The sequence below is a fragment of the Pleurodeles waltl genome, chromosome 10 (genome assembly GCF_031143425.1).
Source record: "Pleurodeles waltl isolate 20211129_DDA chromosome 10, aPleWal1.hap1.20221129, whole genome shotgun sequence".
In the NCBI taxonomy this organism is placed as follows: domain Eukaryota; kingdom Metazoa; phylum Chordata; class Amphibia; order Caudata; family Salamandridae; genus Pleurodeles; species Pleurodeles waltl.
In genome coordinates, this window is record NC_090449.1 from 14,208,584 (window position 1) to 14,226,243 (window position 17,660).

General features: G+C 50.6%; 1 protein-coding gene across 1 annotated transcript in view; it reads left to right on the forward strand.

Moving 5' to 3' along the window:
- The window catches only part of SLC6A8 (solute carrier family 6 member 8), a 151,527-nt gene that overhangs the window by 44,237 nt on the left and 89,630 nt on the right, over positions 1 to 17,660 (forward strand). Inside the window, exon 3 of the mRNA XM_069209413.1 lies at positions 10,819 to 11,080. Within this exon, the coding sequence (XP_069065514.1) occupies positions 10,819 to 11,080 (262 nt within the window). The remainder of the gene's footprint in view (positions 1 to 10,818; positions 11,081 to 17,660) is intronic.

Genomic DNA, 17,660 nt, shown 5'->3' on the forward strand with positions numbered 1-17,660 from the left:
TGGAGCGTGCGTCACCCACTAAAAACTCAAGACTGTTCTGGAAGATAGTTAACAGGGATATCTTTGAGACAGAAACATCAGAAGGGCTGGGCTATAATATTCCCCCTGACGTGAGGGGGAGTCATTTTTGCAGGGTTTTCCTGGGAGGAACCCAAGGGGAGGGAATGGATGAGCTGGCAGGTTATATCTTAAATTTGGCCATTAGATTTACACTTGATGAGTTGTTGGCGGCTATGCAGGACAGCTCAAGCCACAAAGCGCCAGGCCCTCATGCAAACCCAATGGACCTATATAAAAGTGATCCTCAGTTTTGGACAGCTATAATGCTTAATGTCTTAAATGCAGCAATGAGTGCAGGAATCCCTTCCTCCTGGAAATCTGCGTGTATCGTCCCCGTGTTCAAAAAGGGAAACCGGAGTGATCTCAAATCCTACCGCCCGATCCCACTCTGACTCCTCTGTGAAAATATTGGGACAGATTGTTTTACGGCGTATTGAGGATTGGGCGAGAGAGCATGATGTGCTGAGTAAGATGCAGTATGGTTTTAGGGAAGGGCTTGGGGCTTAGGAGCAGTGTTTGAATTTGCTCATGTTGATCGGTAAAGGATCTTAGCTGTGCTTTTCACAAAGTAAACCGCAGCAAGTTATGGGAACGTTTAACCTAGATGGGTATGGAGCCTCATATTGTGGAATTGCTCTGATACTTACACTCGGGGACAAACGCAACCTCGAGATATGGGACCCATGGGGAATGCACGGAATTTTTTAATTTTAAAAGAGGTGTGAGGCATGGGTGTGTTCTGGCCCCCACCCTGTTTCTTTCATTTATAAATGGTTTGCACAATTTTCTGGTGTAAAGATGTAAGGCTGTCCCTATAATAAATTGAAAGAGTTTTCCAGCCCTGATATATGCGGATGATGCGGTGCTTATGGCCTGTACTATGAACAGTCTCCGCGAGATGGTTAAGGCATATGGTGATTTTATGTCGGATTTAGATTTAGGGGTAAGTCCCATTTTATGGTCTGTGCCAAGCCACTGAGCAAAGTGGGCGCTTTGAAGATCAATGACCAGATCATCAGCCGTGTGCAGGAATTTCCTATCTAGGGGTAACTTTTGATGACAAAGGAACATGGAAGCCCTACATTTCAAGGCAATGTGCGCGCTTTAATGCCACTCTAGGGGCTACTGTTGAGTTAAGAGTGGGAAATAAACCTATACAGCCTCTGCTTGAGGTGTATAGACGTAAATGCCTCCCGGTTCTTATGTATGGGGCACCACTCTGGAGCTATTGGGGTAGCCCGGCCCCTCAGATAGAGGAAAATTGCTTCTGCAGAAGGTTGTTGGGCGTGGGGCAAAATATCTCCGGGTTTTGCCTACACGAGGAATTGAATCTGGAGTTAGTAGGGGATGGGATTAAGATTACGCCCCTTATACTGTGAATTTCCATATGGTCAAATGATTGTGCCTCCCTAAATAGAGAACTGTTGCGTGACTTTTGGCATGCGATCGAGCTCTGGATATCCCCCTGGTTGGCATATATAAAAAGAGGTTGCCACATCCCTTGGTCGCCCAGAAATGTTTAATGCCCCACAATGTCTAACGATAAACGATTGGCAAAGGAGAACTTTTTTAAAATTCTAGGACCACAAAGGGAGGCAGAGGTTTTAAGAAAACCAATGGTGAGGGATTTCTTAATGCTAAAGGGGCAGGTGGGTCCGGGGCTGTATCGTTTGATGGTGCAAAATGTGTGCGAAAGGTCACTCATTACTCACGTCCCATTAGGAGTAATCAGAGGTAATTTGTGCTTCCCGCTTGCCCAGTATGATTTGAAATCTATACAAATTTGCCCATGTCATGGGGTGTCCTTACAGTCTTTAATATATTTTACCATATTTTGTGATATTTATGCACTATTTAGATGAACATTTTTAACCCCCCCTCCACTGAGGAAAAAAGGGTTTTGTGCAGTACCTCCCAGCCTATTTGTGGTTGCGTATACGCATGGTCCCGGATGCGTTGGTGTGTCTGGGGGTGGGGTCCTTCTTAAAAGGAGCTATAAGCTGGCTGAACAGTGTAAATTCTTTTTAATTATTAAATATTTGTATTTTTCGAATTTTGACTGTAAATTAAATTGGCAGCTTTTAAGATTTTAAATATGTGAGCTTTTATTCTTTTTTTTAATGTTTTGTATTTTAGATGTTATGTATTTATGTGATTTATGGTTAATATTATATAACCAAATAAAGAACTGGATTGGATCCTGTTTTCATGGAACTCAAGGTGCCCCAGTCACTCATGCACAACGGCTATAATCAGACTCTCAACATGACTGCCAGGGCGCCCCCCCGCACCCAGTGGTTTTGTATACCTGTCGGCAGGTACAAAGTCCCGCAGCTCTGCTCTGCTTGTTCACCTACCTTTATCTGCCAGTTAGCGTTTATTTTACAAAGGTGCGGCTCTGCCTGTGTAATACAGTGGCAGCGCCTTTCAGCAATGGCGCAGTCGGGACCGCTCCTACTGACCACGCGGTGTACGGAGGGAGCTGGTTGTTATTCACTTGAAATGGTGAGATCTCCTAAGCTGGTTTATATTTCAGTATCACCCGTCTCTGCCTAACAGTGAAGAGGGCTGAATGAACTAATATAGTGGCATTGCCTAGAAAACAGATGCTAGCAGAGAATAAAACTGAATGTTAGAGGACTGAGGGCCTGATTTAGAACTCTGCAGACGAGTTACTCCATCACAACAGTGACGGACATCCCGTCCGCCAAAATCTAAATCCCATAGGAAATAAGGGAATTTAGATTTCAGCGTTCAGGATATCCGTCACTGTTGTGACGCAGTAACCTGTCCGTCAATATCTAAATCAGGTCCAAAGTTCTTGCATGTTTACACAAATAGGGCAACGTGACCAGGGTACAAATTCCCCAGGTTTCCTGTGTGTGGCATGAAACCGTTCCTATCCTATTGGGTGCAGTATCCATCGAGGTTAAGGTTGTGCCACTCAATGTTCTCCTTTCAACCATTCGTTGGGCTGAACACTCCTCTTTATTCTACAGAGTCCAAGTGTTGTGCAATAGAAACACCTCGCACAGGTTCTTTCACCCCTTCTCCAAGTCTTCTCTTTGTGCCACCCTCGGGGTGTTCAGGTTTAGAAAGTGCTGTACCACAGGGACAGTATCTCATTTGTTTCCGAAGCATCTGTGGTGGCCACTCGGTGGTGTGTTTCCAAATCCTGACCATTTGTACACTGCACACAAACCACAGAGACATTTCTTGCATAAAAGAGATTTTCTATGTTAGACTTTCCTTTCCTGTAAGTTTCCAAGTTTACTTGGCCTTGTATAACTTGTGAGGTCTGTGGTCGTCATGAAGGGGTTATAATGTGCAATGACTTCTTACAAAGTGGACTGTGATGGGTGAAAGGGTGCATTTAACTCAGAGTTGCGAGACTCACGCTCAGTTTTCTGTATCTTCTGCTGTTTCCCATCTTGAGTTTCTCCTTTTTTGGCAGATAATGGTTCCTGAGATCTTATATCACAGGTATCCAGATTGCTTTGGCCCTGGAGAGTTAGATGTGTTTAATTACCTTCTGCTGAAGGTTAAGTGTTGCTCCAATATGAGTAACATTATTTTTGGAGTTTTGTCTCTGGGAATCACTAGTTTCTCTTTGACAAACTGTGTTCTTTTTAGTCGCTGTGGCGACAGCCAACATCTCTGTTAGGTTGTTTAAGTTTGTGTCTATGGAATGCATATTAGAAATCCCACTTAAAAAAGGGTATTGCAAGGTAGGTAAGGAGAGCATATTACAAATCTGATATAAAGAAAGAATATTACAAGTTAAGAGAAGAGCGTATTACAAATCTGGTGTAATTCAGGTATTCAGGAAAGGACTCGACCTGGCTGTTCGAATGAACAGAGCGCCCCGAAGCAGCCAGCAACCCCAGCGCCTTGACACCCTCACGGGTGATTTGCCGCGCTTTATAAATCTTAATTGATTGTTAGAATGAGAGAATTTGACAAGTGAGGTGCAATGAAGGGATATTATAAATCTGGTATAAAGAGAGAATATTACAAGTTGGGTATAAAGACAGCATATTACATATCCAGTATTAAAGAGAATATTACACGTCAGCTAAAGATCCCTCATATTACAAGTCTGGATTGATATGTAAGGTGTTGACGAACGACGAGGAGCACTTTGATTGCGGCAAGGTGACGTGGTTCTCATTTACACCCTTTGCCTCTGAAAAGCTGTAGTATAAGTCATTGTAAAGCACTGCTCGAGGTGTGAAATATACGGCTGTTCTGTGGAAATTGAGCCGCTCTATTTAATAATTGTGAATTGTCTGCTCCCCAGTCAGGTGTGATAAGTAAAGTTTTACTATAAAATGGTTTACTACTCCAACTTTTCTGCTTACACTGCACTGTCTGGTTCTATGTGCACTAGCCCTGGATGTGAAGATCTGTGTGTTTAGAGAAATGTGGGGCTTTAAAAAACTGTTGACAAACTGGGCTAAGAGGAGCACAATATAAGTGGTGATGTGAGGAAAGCATATTTTACGTAAGGCTCCCAGTTTTCCATTTTTACAGATTTTTACAGACAAATGAAGACAGAAAACAATATGCTTTCTGTCTGTATTTACTTTTAAAAGCAGAAAAATGCAGAAACTTCTGATTCATGTGAGTGATTCTCCGTGCTGTCCTTCATGAATGCAAGGCCAAGAGCTGAGCACATTCAAGGATGAGGAGTTAAAAACAGGATGAGATTTCCATAAATACAGGCTTATGTTGGCATAGATTTATATATAATGCTAATATTTATCTGAAGGCGTAGTATTTTGTTTTATTTGGCTGCTTACTTTGCTAAAACGCAAAAGGCATGAAAGTAGGAGTGCATGCTTGTCAGTAAAATAAATGTGGAAGTGTACCATTTTACAAATCTATTTATTTTCAAAACACAAAATAAATATGGGTAAATACAAATGAGATGGCCAAAAAACAAATATGGATAAAAGCAGACGGAAATGTTTAGAAAAAGAAATATCATAAAGCCAGGAGCCATAATTATAAGCGACGGATGAGGGAGCACATCATGCATTAAGTATACGGAGAGCATATTACCATTGTGTACAAGGAATACCGGTCAAGCTGGAAACAGGGTAGCATGTTAAACGGCCGGGCCACCAGAGGGCGGTGGGAGGTCGCGAGCGGTCCTGCACCGCAGGGGGTGGTGGAGCGCAGGGTGGCCTCAGCCAAGCGTGTCCAATGGAGCTGGGAATGTTTATGGCCCATGTCGGACATGGCTCTGCTATGCAGGCCTGGAGCACTATGGAATAACTGCTTGTTTGAATGACTATTGGAGGGAGTGTTGCGGCCTTACCTCAAAAGCGGGACATGGCTACGAGTGCAGTAGAACCCATGCTGCAGCACCCTGAGAGCTCGGCGGCTCTGTCCTGAGAGCCGGTGCTGCCCTCTCTCGAGAGCCTGGATTTTACTGTCATGAGAGCCAGTTCTGCACTGTACTGACAGCAAGTGCTTCTATCACAGTACTGTACTGCAACATTTATCTAGCGCTTACTAACCCTAGGTGGGGCACTGAAGCGCTTGCCTTCTGGGGCAGCAAGCTAGGCCATGTATGGTGTGTGGTTGGAAGGGTGCTGTCTTTGTTTTGGCCTAGTGTGGGGCGTGTTCCCATGTCATGCATGAGGACCGCCGAGACGTTAGCATGTTATGGGATGCAATGCTTAGCACTGTAATGGATAGGAGGTGCGAGAGACAGGCAGGCAGTTTATGGTTTTCAGTGCGGTGGTAGCTTTGCACAGCTCTGCAGGTCCCTTTATGGCATTTCTGTGACCATGGTCCACTTTGCTGGTTACTTCACTGGTTGTCCATTCTGAGATATTTTGTTTAAAGTTTATGGTCCTGAGCAGGCTTAGGATGGAGAGAGAAGTGGCAGAGAGATCTGCTGGGATGGACTTTGTTAATATTCTTCCACATCCGCTTTTCATTGGGAGATGGCAAGTGGATGTCCATAGTCAGTTCTTAATTTGGAAATAAAAACATGCTGGTGCCCAAAGCTCCCCTTTGAAACAGGCTGCTGATGCATTTAAATGTACGAGCACAGACTACTGAGGTGACGTAATTCTAAAGCCAACTAGAGCCTCTTCAATCCATTTACCGGCACTCCCTGCCCCTTCTGCTCACTCCTGCAGCTTTCTGCTTTCTACCTTTGTGACGCTTTCTCGTTTTTCTCTTCCTCTGCCAATCCTATATGTGTCTTCTGCTCCCAGTAAATGATTGAGGCAGGAAAATAAGCGCCGGCCCTCAAATATAAGTGCTGGGGCTCAGCAGCGAAAGCAACAAGCACAAATTAAGCACTGTCCATAGTATGTATAACTTGGCGATGTAGTCATGGAGTAAATTGAAGTCCTGCAGTGGCATGTGGCAGATATCCTCGGTTATTTTTGCATGTTCAGCTGATGATGGCTGGATTCTTTCTGTGGACTGGGTGACAGACATTACACCCGGGTGAAATTTAGACTGAGCTGTCATGATTTGTTTCATTTCAGTAATTGCTTCTTACCCTTGTTACGAAAATTTACCAAAATGAGAGCATTATCCCAGATCTTGTAATCACACCATCACTGGCAGCAAAATTATAGTGGTGAACAAAGCAAACAACCACGACACGAGTGGCAGTTGTTTATCCCAATTGTGTTTTTCACGCTATTGTTTAGTGTGACATGCATCCTTGCATCAATAATTGACACAACTCATTGTGCTCTAATGTATAACTAAGTGACAGATGTGCATTTAACATGATTGCACATAATTACACATATGTTTTCTGAAATTTCACATAATGATGGAAAAGCAAATTCCACAGCATCCTTAAACATGACCTGTGGTGGTTTTGTCTTATGTGAGAGCGAGGGGGCAACATATGCCAAACAGCAGCGCTCAGGAAGGGAGGTTCAACACGCCTTTGCCAAGAAAGTTCAATGTGGTATTGCTAAAGCGCCCTCTCTCCATCCTCCCACACTTCAGTGTCTAAGACTACAACCTTCCGAGTGATATACTACATACCACAACCTCCATCGTGTGCCATGTTGTACCAGCGACATCCAAAATGGAGTGCACTGGTCTGTGCAATCATACACCCAGAAGAACCATAGAGTCCTCCTAGCCGTCATCCCACCAAGAGCGCCCACATGACAGCTTGCCGGCCGAGTTACCTCAAGCAGTCAACAAATGTTCTTCTAAAAACAAGGACTGAAGTCATGGCTTTTCACTTCCTAATTGCAGCTCGCTTGTCTTTCCCTCTTACTTTTCAACTAGCGCCGGGACACTCCTGGGACTAGCCGCACACTTAATAAATCCTGCTGTTCATTCATTCATTAATCCATTCATTCATGATGTGACACGGTGATGTCAGCACAGGGTCTGGACATTACATTCCAGTGTAATGTAACTTTACTCGAGTGGGGTATAGAGGCACCACACTCATACCTAATCAAAACAAGCATTGGCAAAGCCAATCAACTCGGAATGGCTTTGCTGTTTTTTCTTTTTATTTATCGATCCAAGTTGGATTGGTAAATAAAACAAGCATTTGCAATACAATGAGTCTTGCGTTTGCTCGAGTTAGAGCTATTAGTGTTGTAACTTCCTAACTGGACTTTTCGTGCCACATAAATTGAAAATGAAAAGTAAAACAGTTGACATAAGCGAGCCGATTCAGAGCGCTACGGCTGCCATGAGCGTGAGTGCGAAGGAGAGAGACAAAGGGAAAAAGAAGTTCACACACAGTCAAACGTATCGGCAATCGTGCAGTTATCAATGTCACAGGGGCAGTCTGCAAGGCGGTAACAAAACCGCCCAAGGAGGGACAAATGTAAAGCATTTACCAATGATGACAAAGGATTTTTAAAAGGCAAGCTCATGAACGAATGAAAGTGATGGGCGTGTGGTGGGCGTGGTTAAAAGCCCACAATACTTACAACAAGTCAAAGTGCTTGCGCGCTCGACCTACAAAATGTAGCACAAAACCATTTTTTAGGAGAGAGTAACACAGAGGACTCATTGGGGATGAAGCATAACAGGGGTGAAGCAACAAGGAGGGCGGGCGGGGTCAATGGAGCATGTCATTCTCACAAGTTAACCATCAACTCGGGAACCAAGAAAAAAGAGCCTCACAGCCTATGCTGCGCTACCATACAGAAAATGTTATTAAAGTAGTTCACGCGTGTAGCCCTCACGTCAAGAACGTGCCAGCGAAGGGGTGATGTCTGATCTGTGAAGAAACAAGTCAGGGGCCACGGTCGTGTTCATGATGTGGGAGGCTCAGTTCCCGAGAAGGAGAGTCATAGGGTAGGCTACAAAGAATTGTGGGCGCCTGAAAATTCACAGCACACAAGCAGGCGCGTTTACAAAAGCAGCAGAGTACACTGTGGCCAACTAAATACCCAACTGTGGAGTGTGGGGTATCTAGCGGAAAAAAACACAGACCGTGGTACCAACTTGTGATCATGGCCCATAGAAGTGTAGGCTGACGCTACGCAAAACTTCACCCGGTGCCCTGCTGTGCGGACATGAAATCAGGCTGACTTCTTAATTTTTTTTATTTAAAATAGTGATCATTTTATGTGCTATGTAGACACAGTGAACATGATTAAAAAAATAGCAAAATATTATTTATGTTATCTGTGCATCTTGGTGAACTTAGTGGAAATGTACCAGGTAACTCCAGAAACCTTCACAGGATTTACCAAAAAGTAAATATGCTTTCACTTGAACTACAGCGCTACAAAAACTATTTGAAGAGTTTCAGCAAGAAACTGGACTTTATTTTTTCTTTTTTTTTACAAAAGTAGGAACATCGTCATTAGCTATTAGGTAAAGCTGTGTTACAAGCTACTATTAATTCCATTTATACAAGCAATTTCTGACCATTTGTGAATTGGTTCATGAGCCATCAAAGATGCCTCTAGAAAACAATCTTCTGAACTGGAAGAAAGGTTACTAAGAACGAAATGGATATAGTGGGGTTAGGAAATAACTGGGAATTAAAGGCAACCGATTTATTTGCTGCATTTTGAGTTCCTGTAGTAAACCTGCCACTTGAAAATGAAGCACATACATTCTTTCTTTATTTATTTACAAACAATGAACAACCAGCATACTTCCTCATTAACTCAGTTGTGTGCTTCTTTGCTAACTGAGAAGTAACTCGGCGACATGCGCAGTGTCCGAAAAGAAGGACCACTACCCTTCAAAAGATGCCTGAAACAAGACCAGCCCACATAATGTTTTGGACACGTTATTGAATGTGTTAATGGCAAATTTGCAGCGAAACTTCAAGAAAATATTGTAGTTGCTATAATCCTGGATTTAGGTGATACATAACATTTTTTCAGCAAAGGAGCTCCTCCAGCTCAAAACTTGTTCTGCTTTGCTAAAAGTTAAACTAGAAATGTAATTACTTTTTTTAAAAAAAATTCTCTGTTAGCTGTTCCGAATTGTTGGTATATGTACAGTGTACCCCTTCTTCAACCATTCTTCCGGCAAATATTGATGTTTCAAAACGAATGTTAAACAAGAACAAAGCGCCATCAGTGCTCGAAGTATAAAACAAGAGGCAATACCGTATGGGATAACACAGGCTGCAGAAAGAGATCAAAGACGGAGTAAAAGCATTGTGTAATAACAGTAATCGTAGGCCTGTTGCACGCAAACCCTAGGTGAGAGGATATGGCCTAACGGCCTGAGCTGCCCACTTCGGAGCCAGGTCAACATCCTGTGATTCTGTGCAAATCACCTAGCCCCGTGCCTACCAAAAAATGAACCTCTCCTTCTCTAATGCAACTGGTGCTCATGTAAAACGCTCCAATATGTTTAGTCGTTGGGCACAGACATCGCAAAGAAACAGCGACAACAAACCGTGAAATGCCCAAACAACAAACCGCCAGGGAGCGCACAAGAAATAAGTAGTGTGCCGACACTAAGGTATATGGCCGATCGTGCAACAATCCATGTGACAGGGTCAGTCTCCAAGACGGTAACAAAACAGCCGCAAGGCGGACAAACTTAAGCATTTACCTAAGAAACCAAAGGAATTTTGAAGGGCAGGCCAAGGAACCAGTGAAAGTGATGGGCGTGGTGAAAGCCCACAGGAGTAGATTACAGCATGTCAGAGACAGCGCATGCGTGCAGTGCCTAGGCTCTGCCTAACAAAGGTTCTTTGTGGCACTGTCAACCATAAAAAAAGTATTCTACCACCACCACATATTGTACAAGCCCCGGGACACGGACGGTGGCCCCACGCAGAGCTCCCTTCAGACGTCCGAGTCAGGCTCTCCGTCTCATGGTCAGTTACAAAGCCTGGGCCTCAGTGCCCCACTGATTATCTTGTGTGCTGGGCCAAGAAAATAGCAGGGTACCGGATAACCTACAACCGGGGTCACTCATGGGGGAGGGCGCCTGGAGTACCCCCGCATTTCCAACCCAGCACTGTGGATGACACAGACTGACTTCCGTAGTGCCCTCAGATTAGTGAATAACACAGGGCCAGTTGGAGGCACCCAGACACTGACAGAGTCCTGCCCTGCTCCCCAAGACCGTCTCCTCAGACCAACCCCCTGGGGCCACCATTCACCCGGACAGGGCACCCGCCCTCCACCTCCCTTCCACCCGGGCTCCCACCAACTGCCTCACACCAGCATTGCACGCTAGCCCAGGGAACCTGCGGCCTGCTTCGCAGCGCTTGGCGCCCCCTTGGGCCTGTGTTGTGACGCCACGCTCTCTCTCTCTCCGCAGGCATCGGCTTCGCCTCCGTGGTCATCGTCTTCTTCTGCAACACGTATTACATCATGATCCTGGCCTGGGCCGTGTACTACCTGGTGAAGTCCTTCACAGCCACCCTGCCCTGGTCCACGTGCGGCCACCCCTGGAACACGCCCGAGTGCGTGGAGGTCTTCCGCCATGAGGACTGCGCCAACGCCTCCGCCAACTCCACCTTCGGCAACCTGACCTGCGACCAGCTGTCCGACAAGGTCTCCCCCATCACCGAGTTCTGGGAGTGAGTACTTCTGGCCTTCATCCTTCCGGCGCCTGTGGGTGGGCTCTGGGGGGGTGAGGGTTTTCGTCGGGTGCTGTAGGGAGTGGGACCCGGGTGGTGGGCAGAGGGAGGCTCGCCTGAAGGCTACTGACCCTGCCCCAGGCGCTAGAGGCTGCCCACCTCCGGGGGTGGAGGCTGGTGGTAACAAGGGATGCTCCTGTCCACCAGCCCCCCGCGGCCTCAGCGTGGCTCCCCAGCCTCCTTCCGAGTCTGGAGCTTGCAGTTGCGCCCCCCACTCCCTCCTCTCTGTGGTGTAAGAAATGTGCGGTGTGTGTGGGGGGTTGTAATGAGGTGTGTGTGTCCGTGTGCGCGCGCCTGTGTGTGAGTGAGGGATGTTGTGTGTTTGTGTGTGAGGATTGGTGCGATGTATGCGAACCAGTGTGATGCCCCCTTTTCACGGGGCAGCCCCGGTGCGTGGGGGCTGAATACGCACATGGATCCTCTGGGGACACAAACTGGGTGTAAAAATAAACATGCATCAGAGATCAAACCCCTCCCAGACATGCCAAGGGACCATCTCCGCTCCTGGTCGTTCCACCAATTACCCTTATTTCGTTCCGCCCTCCTCCTCTGCGACACAACCTAAGGGGGACGCCCTTGGCATACAAATGGTCGCCGTTTTATCAACGTGCGTCTCATCAACACGTGCGCACCGCAATGTTACTCCTGAACATCAGTGCACAGGAGGTTTCTTCATCCTTCCTGGCCCGGTGCTCCCTCAGCCTCTCCCCGAGGGTCCTTTGGCTCTGGGTAGGGACTCCGCACTGTGCGGCTCGGCTTCACTCGCTGCCACACCACAGAGGGGGCCCTTGGCGGTACCCACTGCAAGTGCCGCCCGCCCACTGCGAACCCCGTGTCCCTGCCGTGAGGCGCCCCAAGGACACTCCTCAGCAGCTCTGAGGCGCCCCAAGGACACTCCTCGGCAGCTATGAGGCATCCCAAGGACACTCCTCAGCAGCTCTGAGGCTCCCCAAGGACACTCCTCAGCAGCTCTGTGGCGCCCCAAGGACACTCCTCAGCAGCTCTGAGGCATCCCAAAGACACTCCTCAGCAGCTCTGAGGCAACCCAAGGACACTCCTCAGCAGCTCTGAGGCACCCCAAGGACACTCCTCAGCAGCTCTGAGGCTCCCCAAGGACACTCCTCAGCAGCTCTGAGGCGCCCCAGGGACACTCCTCAGCAGCTCTGAGGCAACCCAAGGACACTCCTCAGCAGCTCTGAGGCACCCCAAGGACACTCCTCGGCAGCTATGAGGCATCCCAAGGACACTCCTCAGCAGCTCTCTCATAGGCTATTGTGCTCTCCCCCGTCTCCCCGGTGAGGCACCCCAAGGACACTCCTCAGCAGCTCTGAGGCACCCCAAGGACACTCCTCAGCAGCTCTGTGGCGCCCCAGGGACACTCCTCAGCAGCTCTGAGGCACCCCAAGGACACTCCTCAGCAGCTCTGAGGCACCCCAAGGACACTCCTCGGCAGCTCTGAGGCACCCCAAGGACACTCCTCGGCAGCTATGAGGCATCCCAAGGACACTCCTCAGCAGCTCTCTCATAGGCTATTGTGCTCTCCCCCGTCTCCCCGGTGAGGCACCCCAAGGACACTCCTCAGCAGCTCTGAGGCGCCCCAAGGACACTCCTCAGCAGCTCTGAGGCACCCCAAGGACACTTCTCGGCAGCTCTGAGGTGCCCCAAGGACACTCCTCGGCAGCTCTGAGGCATCCCAAGAACACTCCTCAGCAGCACTGAGGCGCCCCAAGGACACTCCTCAGCAGCTCTGAGGCGCCCCAAGCACACTCCTCAGCAGCTTTGAGGCACCCCAAGGACACTCGCTCCTCAGCAGCTCTTAGGCGCCCCAAGTACACTGTCTCAGCAGCTCTGTGGCAACCCAAGGACACTCCTCAGCAGCTCTGGGGCACCCCAAGGACACTCCTCGGCAGCTATGAGGCATCCCAAGGACACTCCTCAGCAGCTCTCTCTGAGGCTCTAGTGCTCCCCCCGTCTCCCTGGTGAGGCACCCCAAGGACACTCCTCAGCAGCTCTGAGGCACCCCAAGGACACTCATCAGCAGCTCTGAGGCATCCCAAGGACACTCCTCAGCAGCTCGAGAGAGAGAAGCTCCCGTGCTCTCCCGGTTGCCCTGCCCTGAGGCACCCCAAGGACACTGCCTCAGCAGCTCTCTCTTAGGCTATCGTGCTCTCCTCCGTCTCCCTGGCGAGGCACCCCAAGAACACTCCTCAGCAGCTCTGAGGCACCCCAAGGACACTCCTCAGCAGCTCTGAGGCATCCCAAGGACACTCCTCAGCAGCTCTCTCTTAGGCTATTGTGCTCTCCTCCGTCTCCCTGGCGAGGCACCCCAAGAACACTCCTCAGCAGCTCTGAGGCACCCCAAGGACACTCCTCAGCAGCTCTGAGGCATCCCAAGGACACTCCTCAGCAGCTCTCTCATAGGCTATTGTGCTCTCCCCCGTCTCCCCGGCGAGGCACCCCAAGGACACTTCTCAGCAGCTATGAGGCACCCAAAGGACACTCCTCAGCAGCTCTGAGGCGCCCAAAGGACATTCCTCAGCAGCTCTCTCATAGGCTATTGTGCTCCCCCCGTCTCCCTGGTGAGGCACCCCAAGGACATTCCTCAGCAGCTCTCTCGAGAGGCTCCGTGCTCTCCCTGTCTCCCTGCTGTGAGGCACCCCAAGTACACTGCCTCAGCAGCTCTCTCTTAGGCTATTGTGCACTCCCCCTGGTGAGGCACCCCAAGGACACTCCTCACCAGCTCTCTCGAGAGGCTCCTGTGCTCTCCCTGTCTCCCTCGCATGAGGCATCCCAAGTACACTGCCTCAGCAGCTCTGAGGCATCCTAAGGACACTCCTCAGAAGCTCTCTCTTAAGCTATTGTGCTCTTCCCCGTCTCCCTGGTGAGGCACCCCAAGGACACTCCTCAGCAGCTATGAGGCACCCCAAGGACACTCCTCAGCAGCTATGAGGCACCCCAAGGACACTCCTCAGCAGCTCTCTCTCAGGCTATTTGTGCTCTCCCCCATCTCCCTGGTGAGGCACCCCAAGGACACTCCTCAGCAGCTCTCTCGAGAGACTCCCGTGCTCTCCCTGTCTCCCTGCCGTGAGGCACCCCAAGGACACTCCTCAGCAGCTCTCTCATAGGCTATTGTGCTCTCCCCCGTCACCCTGGTGAGGCACCCCAAGGACACCCCTCAGCAGCTCTCTCGAGAGGCTCCTGTGTTCTCCCTGTCGTGAGGCACCCCAAGGACACTCCTCAGCAGCTCTGAGGCATCTCAAGGACACTCCTCAGCAGCTCTGAGGCGCCCCCAAGGACACTCCTCAGCAGCTCTGAGGCGCCCCAAGGACACTCCTCAGCAGCTCTCTCGAGAGGCTCCTGTTCTCTCCCTGCCGCGAGGCACCCCAATTACACTGCCTCAGCAGCTCTGAGGCAAGTCAAGGACACTCCTCACCAGCTCTGAGGAACCCCAAGGACACTCCTCAGCAGCTATGAGGCACCCCAAGGACACTCCTCAGCAGCTCTCTAATAGGCTATTGTGCTCTCCCCCGTCTCCATGGTGAGGCACCCCAAGGACACTCCTCAGCAGCTCTCTCGAGAGGCTCCCGTGCTCTCCCTGTCTCCCTGCCGTGAGGCACCCCAAGGACACTGCCTCAGCTGCTCTGAGGCATCCCAAGGACACTCCTCAGCAGCTCTGAGGCATCCCATGGACACTCCTCAGCAGCTCTCCCGAGAGGCTCCCGTGCTCTCCCGGTTGCCCTGCCCTGGGGCACCCCAAGGACACTGCCTCAGCAGCTCTGAGGAACCCCAAGGACACTCCTCAGCAGCTCTGAGGCACCCCAAGGACACTCCTCAGCAGCTCTCTCTGAGGCTCTTGTGCTCCCCCTCCCGCTGCGTTCACCTCGTCCTCGTTCCCAGCCCCTCGGACCCCCGCTCTCAGGGTGTGGGGGTGCGGGAGAACGCTGGAGAGGTGGTTCGGTGCCCCCTTTTCAAACCATCTAAGAGCCCGCCGACCATCGGGGAGATTGGCTGGTTTAAAGGACGCCGAACAACTCTTCTTCACGGGCTGGGGCCCCCGCGGCCTTTGGTCCCCGCCCCTGGGAGGTGCTTGTGGGGGGCCCCGCCATCTCACCTTCTGGAGCAGGCGGGGGCTCTGCAGCAGCGGGTGTGATGTGAAAAGGACCCCAGCGGGCCCCCGACGCCCCCTGGAGGGTGAATGCGCTCACGGTTTGCACAGCCGGCCAGGCCGGAGGTGCAGTGAATGCACCCACGGCTGGCAGGGCGGCGGGCACTGCAGAATGGATGCCCTTCAGTTCCTTTCTGCAGACTGCGCTGGGTGCAGTGAATGCGCCCACGGCTGGCAGGGCAGCGGGCACTGCAGAATGAATGCCCCTCCCTTGCCTTTCTCCAGGCTGCATGGGTGCAGTGAACGCATCTATGGTTGGCACAGTCGGCCGGCCCGGCAGTGCAGACTGTATGCCCTTCTGGTGCCCTTGTGAAGAGTAGTCCTGCAGGACAGCGGGCACTGCAGAATGGATGCCCTTCAGTTCCTTTCTGCAGACTGCGCTGGGTGCAGTGAATGTGCCCACGGCTAGCAGGGCAGCGGGCACTGCAGAATGGATGCCCTTCCGTTCCTTTCTGCAGACTGCGCTGGGTGCAGTGAATGTGCCCACGGCTGGCAGGGCAGCGGGCACTGCAGAATGGATGCCCTTCCGTTCCCTTCTGCAGACTGCGATGGGTGCAGTGAATGTACCCACGGCTGGGAGGGCAGCAGGCACTGCACAATGGATGCCCCTGAGTTGCCTTTGCGAAGGCTGGTACTAAAGGGCAGACTGGACAGTAAATGTACCCACGGCTGGGAGGGCAGCAGGCACTGCAGAATGAATGTCCTTCTGGTGCCCTTGAGCAGGCCAGCCCTGCAGGACAAACTGGACAGTGAATAAACCCACAGCTGGCACGGAGAGGGCATGCCCTTCCAGTACCGGTCTGGGCGCAGCCCCTGCAGGGCAGTGAATGCTCCATGAACGCACGCTGGCACTGCGGAATAAACTTCTGGAATGTCCTACAAGTCCACAAGGCACCTGGGTCCGGGTGGCAGTACCCACCCCGGGCTCCCAGCGTGCCCAGTACCACCGTGCCAGGCGTGGGTGGGCTGTGCCTGCAGGACACATTAGGCGTCACTGTTTGTGTCACTGAGACGCCCACAGGAGGCTTCCAAAATGCCCTTCGATTAACGCTGTCTGGTCCAAGGCATGGCGCTGGTTGGTCTAGTAACGTTTAACTTACTGCAGTGACGTCATCGATTAGCTGCAGCCAACTCAATTTACTCGGTGATGTCATAGAGAGAAATTTCATGTTCAACTGTTTGTGATGCCAGAGACTTGGAACACACCTGTTGTATTAACTGTGTGTGATGTCACACTGTAGCTGTTGGCCATGCCATAGACAGGAAGCGCTCCTATTGCGCGTCATGCTTGTGATGTCATAGACAGCGGCGCTCTTGCCCCAATAGTTGGTGCATGATGTCATAGACAGAGACGGCCATGTCCCAACAGCTGGTTTGTGATGTCACAGGCTAGGAACAAACCTGTTGAATTAACTGTTTGTGATGTCATACTGTAGCACCACATGCTTGTGATGCCATAGACCGCGTCGCTCTTGCCCCAATGGCTGGTTTGTGATGTCATAGACAGAGACACTGCAGTCCCTGCAGTTGGTTTCTGATGTCATAGAGACAGCCCTGTCCCAACAGCTGGTTTGCGATTTCATAGACAGACACTCTCCTGTCCCAACAGCTGGTTTGTGATGTCATATTGTAGTTGTTTGCGATGTTATAGACAGAAAGCGCTCCTATTGCACGGCATGCTGTGATGTCACAGATAGAGACGCTCTTGTGCCAATACCTGGTTTGTGATGTCATAGGCAGAGACGCTCCTCTCCCTACAGCTCGTTTGTGATATCATAGAGACCCTCCTCTCCCTGAAGTTGATTTGTGATGTCGGAGAGACGGTCCTGTCCCAACAGCTGGTTTGTGATGTCATAGACAGACACGGCCCTGTTCCAACAGCTGGTTTGTGATGTCATAAACAGACACGGCCCTGTTCCAACAGCTGGCTTGTGATGTCATAGACAGAGACGCTCCTGTCCCATCAGCTGGTTTGTGATGTCGCAGACCGGGGACGCTGCTGTTCCAGAGGTCGCTTGTGACGTCATTATCGAGGACTGGTCCATTCCAGTAGCTGAGTGTGACGTCACAGTCCGGGACACTGGTGTCCAGTGGCACAGAGAGGGATGGACCAGCAGCAGCCGCATGGGCCGGGCGGTGAGGGGGTGTTGGGGGGGCTCCTGCACCAATCCCGTGCTGTCGCAGAGGCCCGCCCTCGCCGCATTGCCCCCCCCCCCCACCTCCCCAGGTGCGGAGGGGGGAGGGGGGGCTGCAGCCTCGTCATCCCCATCAGCAGACCGGCTACGTCTGCATGCTTCGTGCTCTGACGTCTGTTGCCTTGGAAACACCGAGGAGTGATGTGTACCCCCCCCCCCC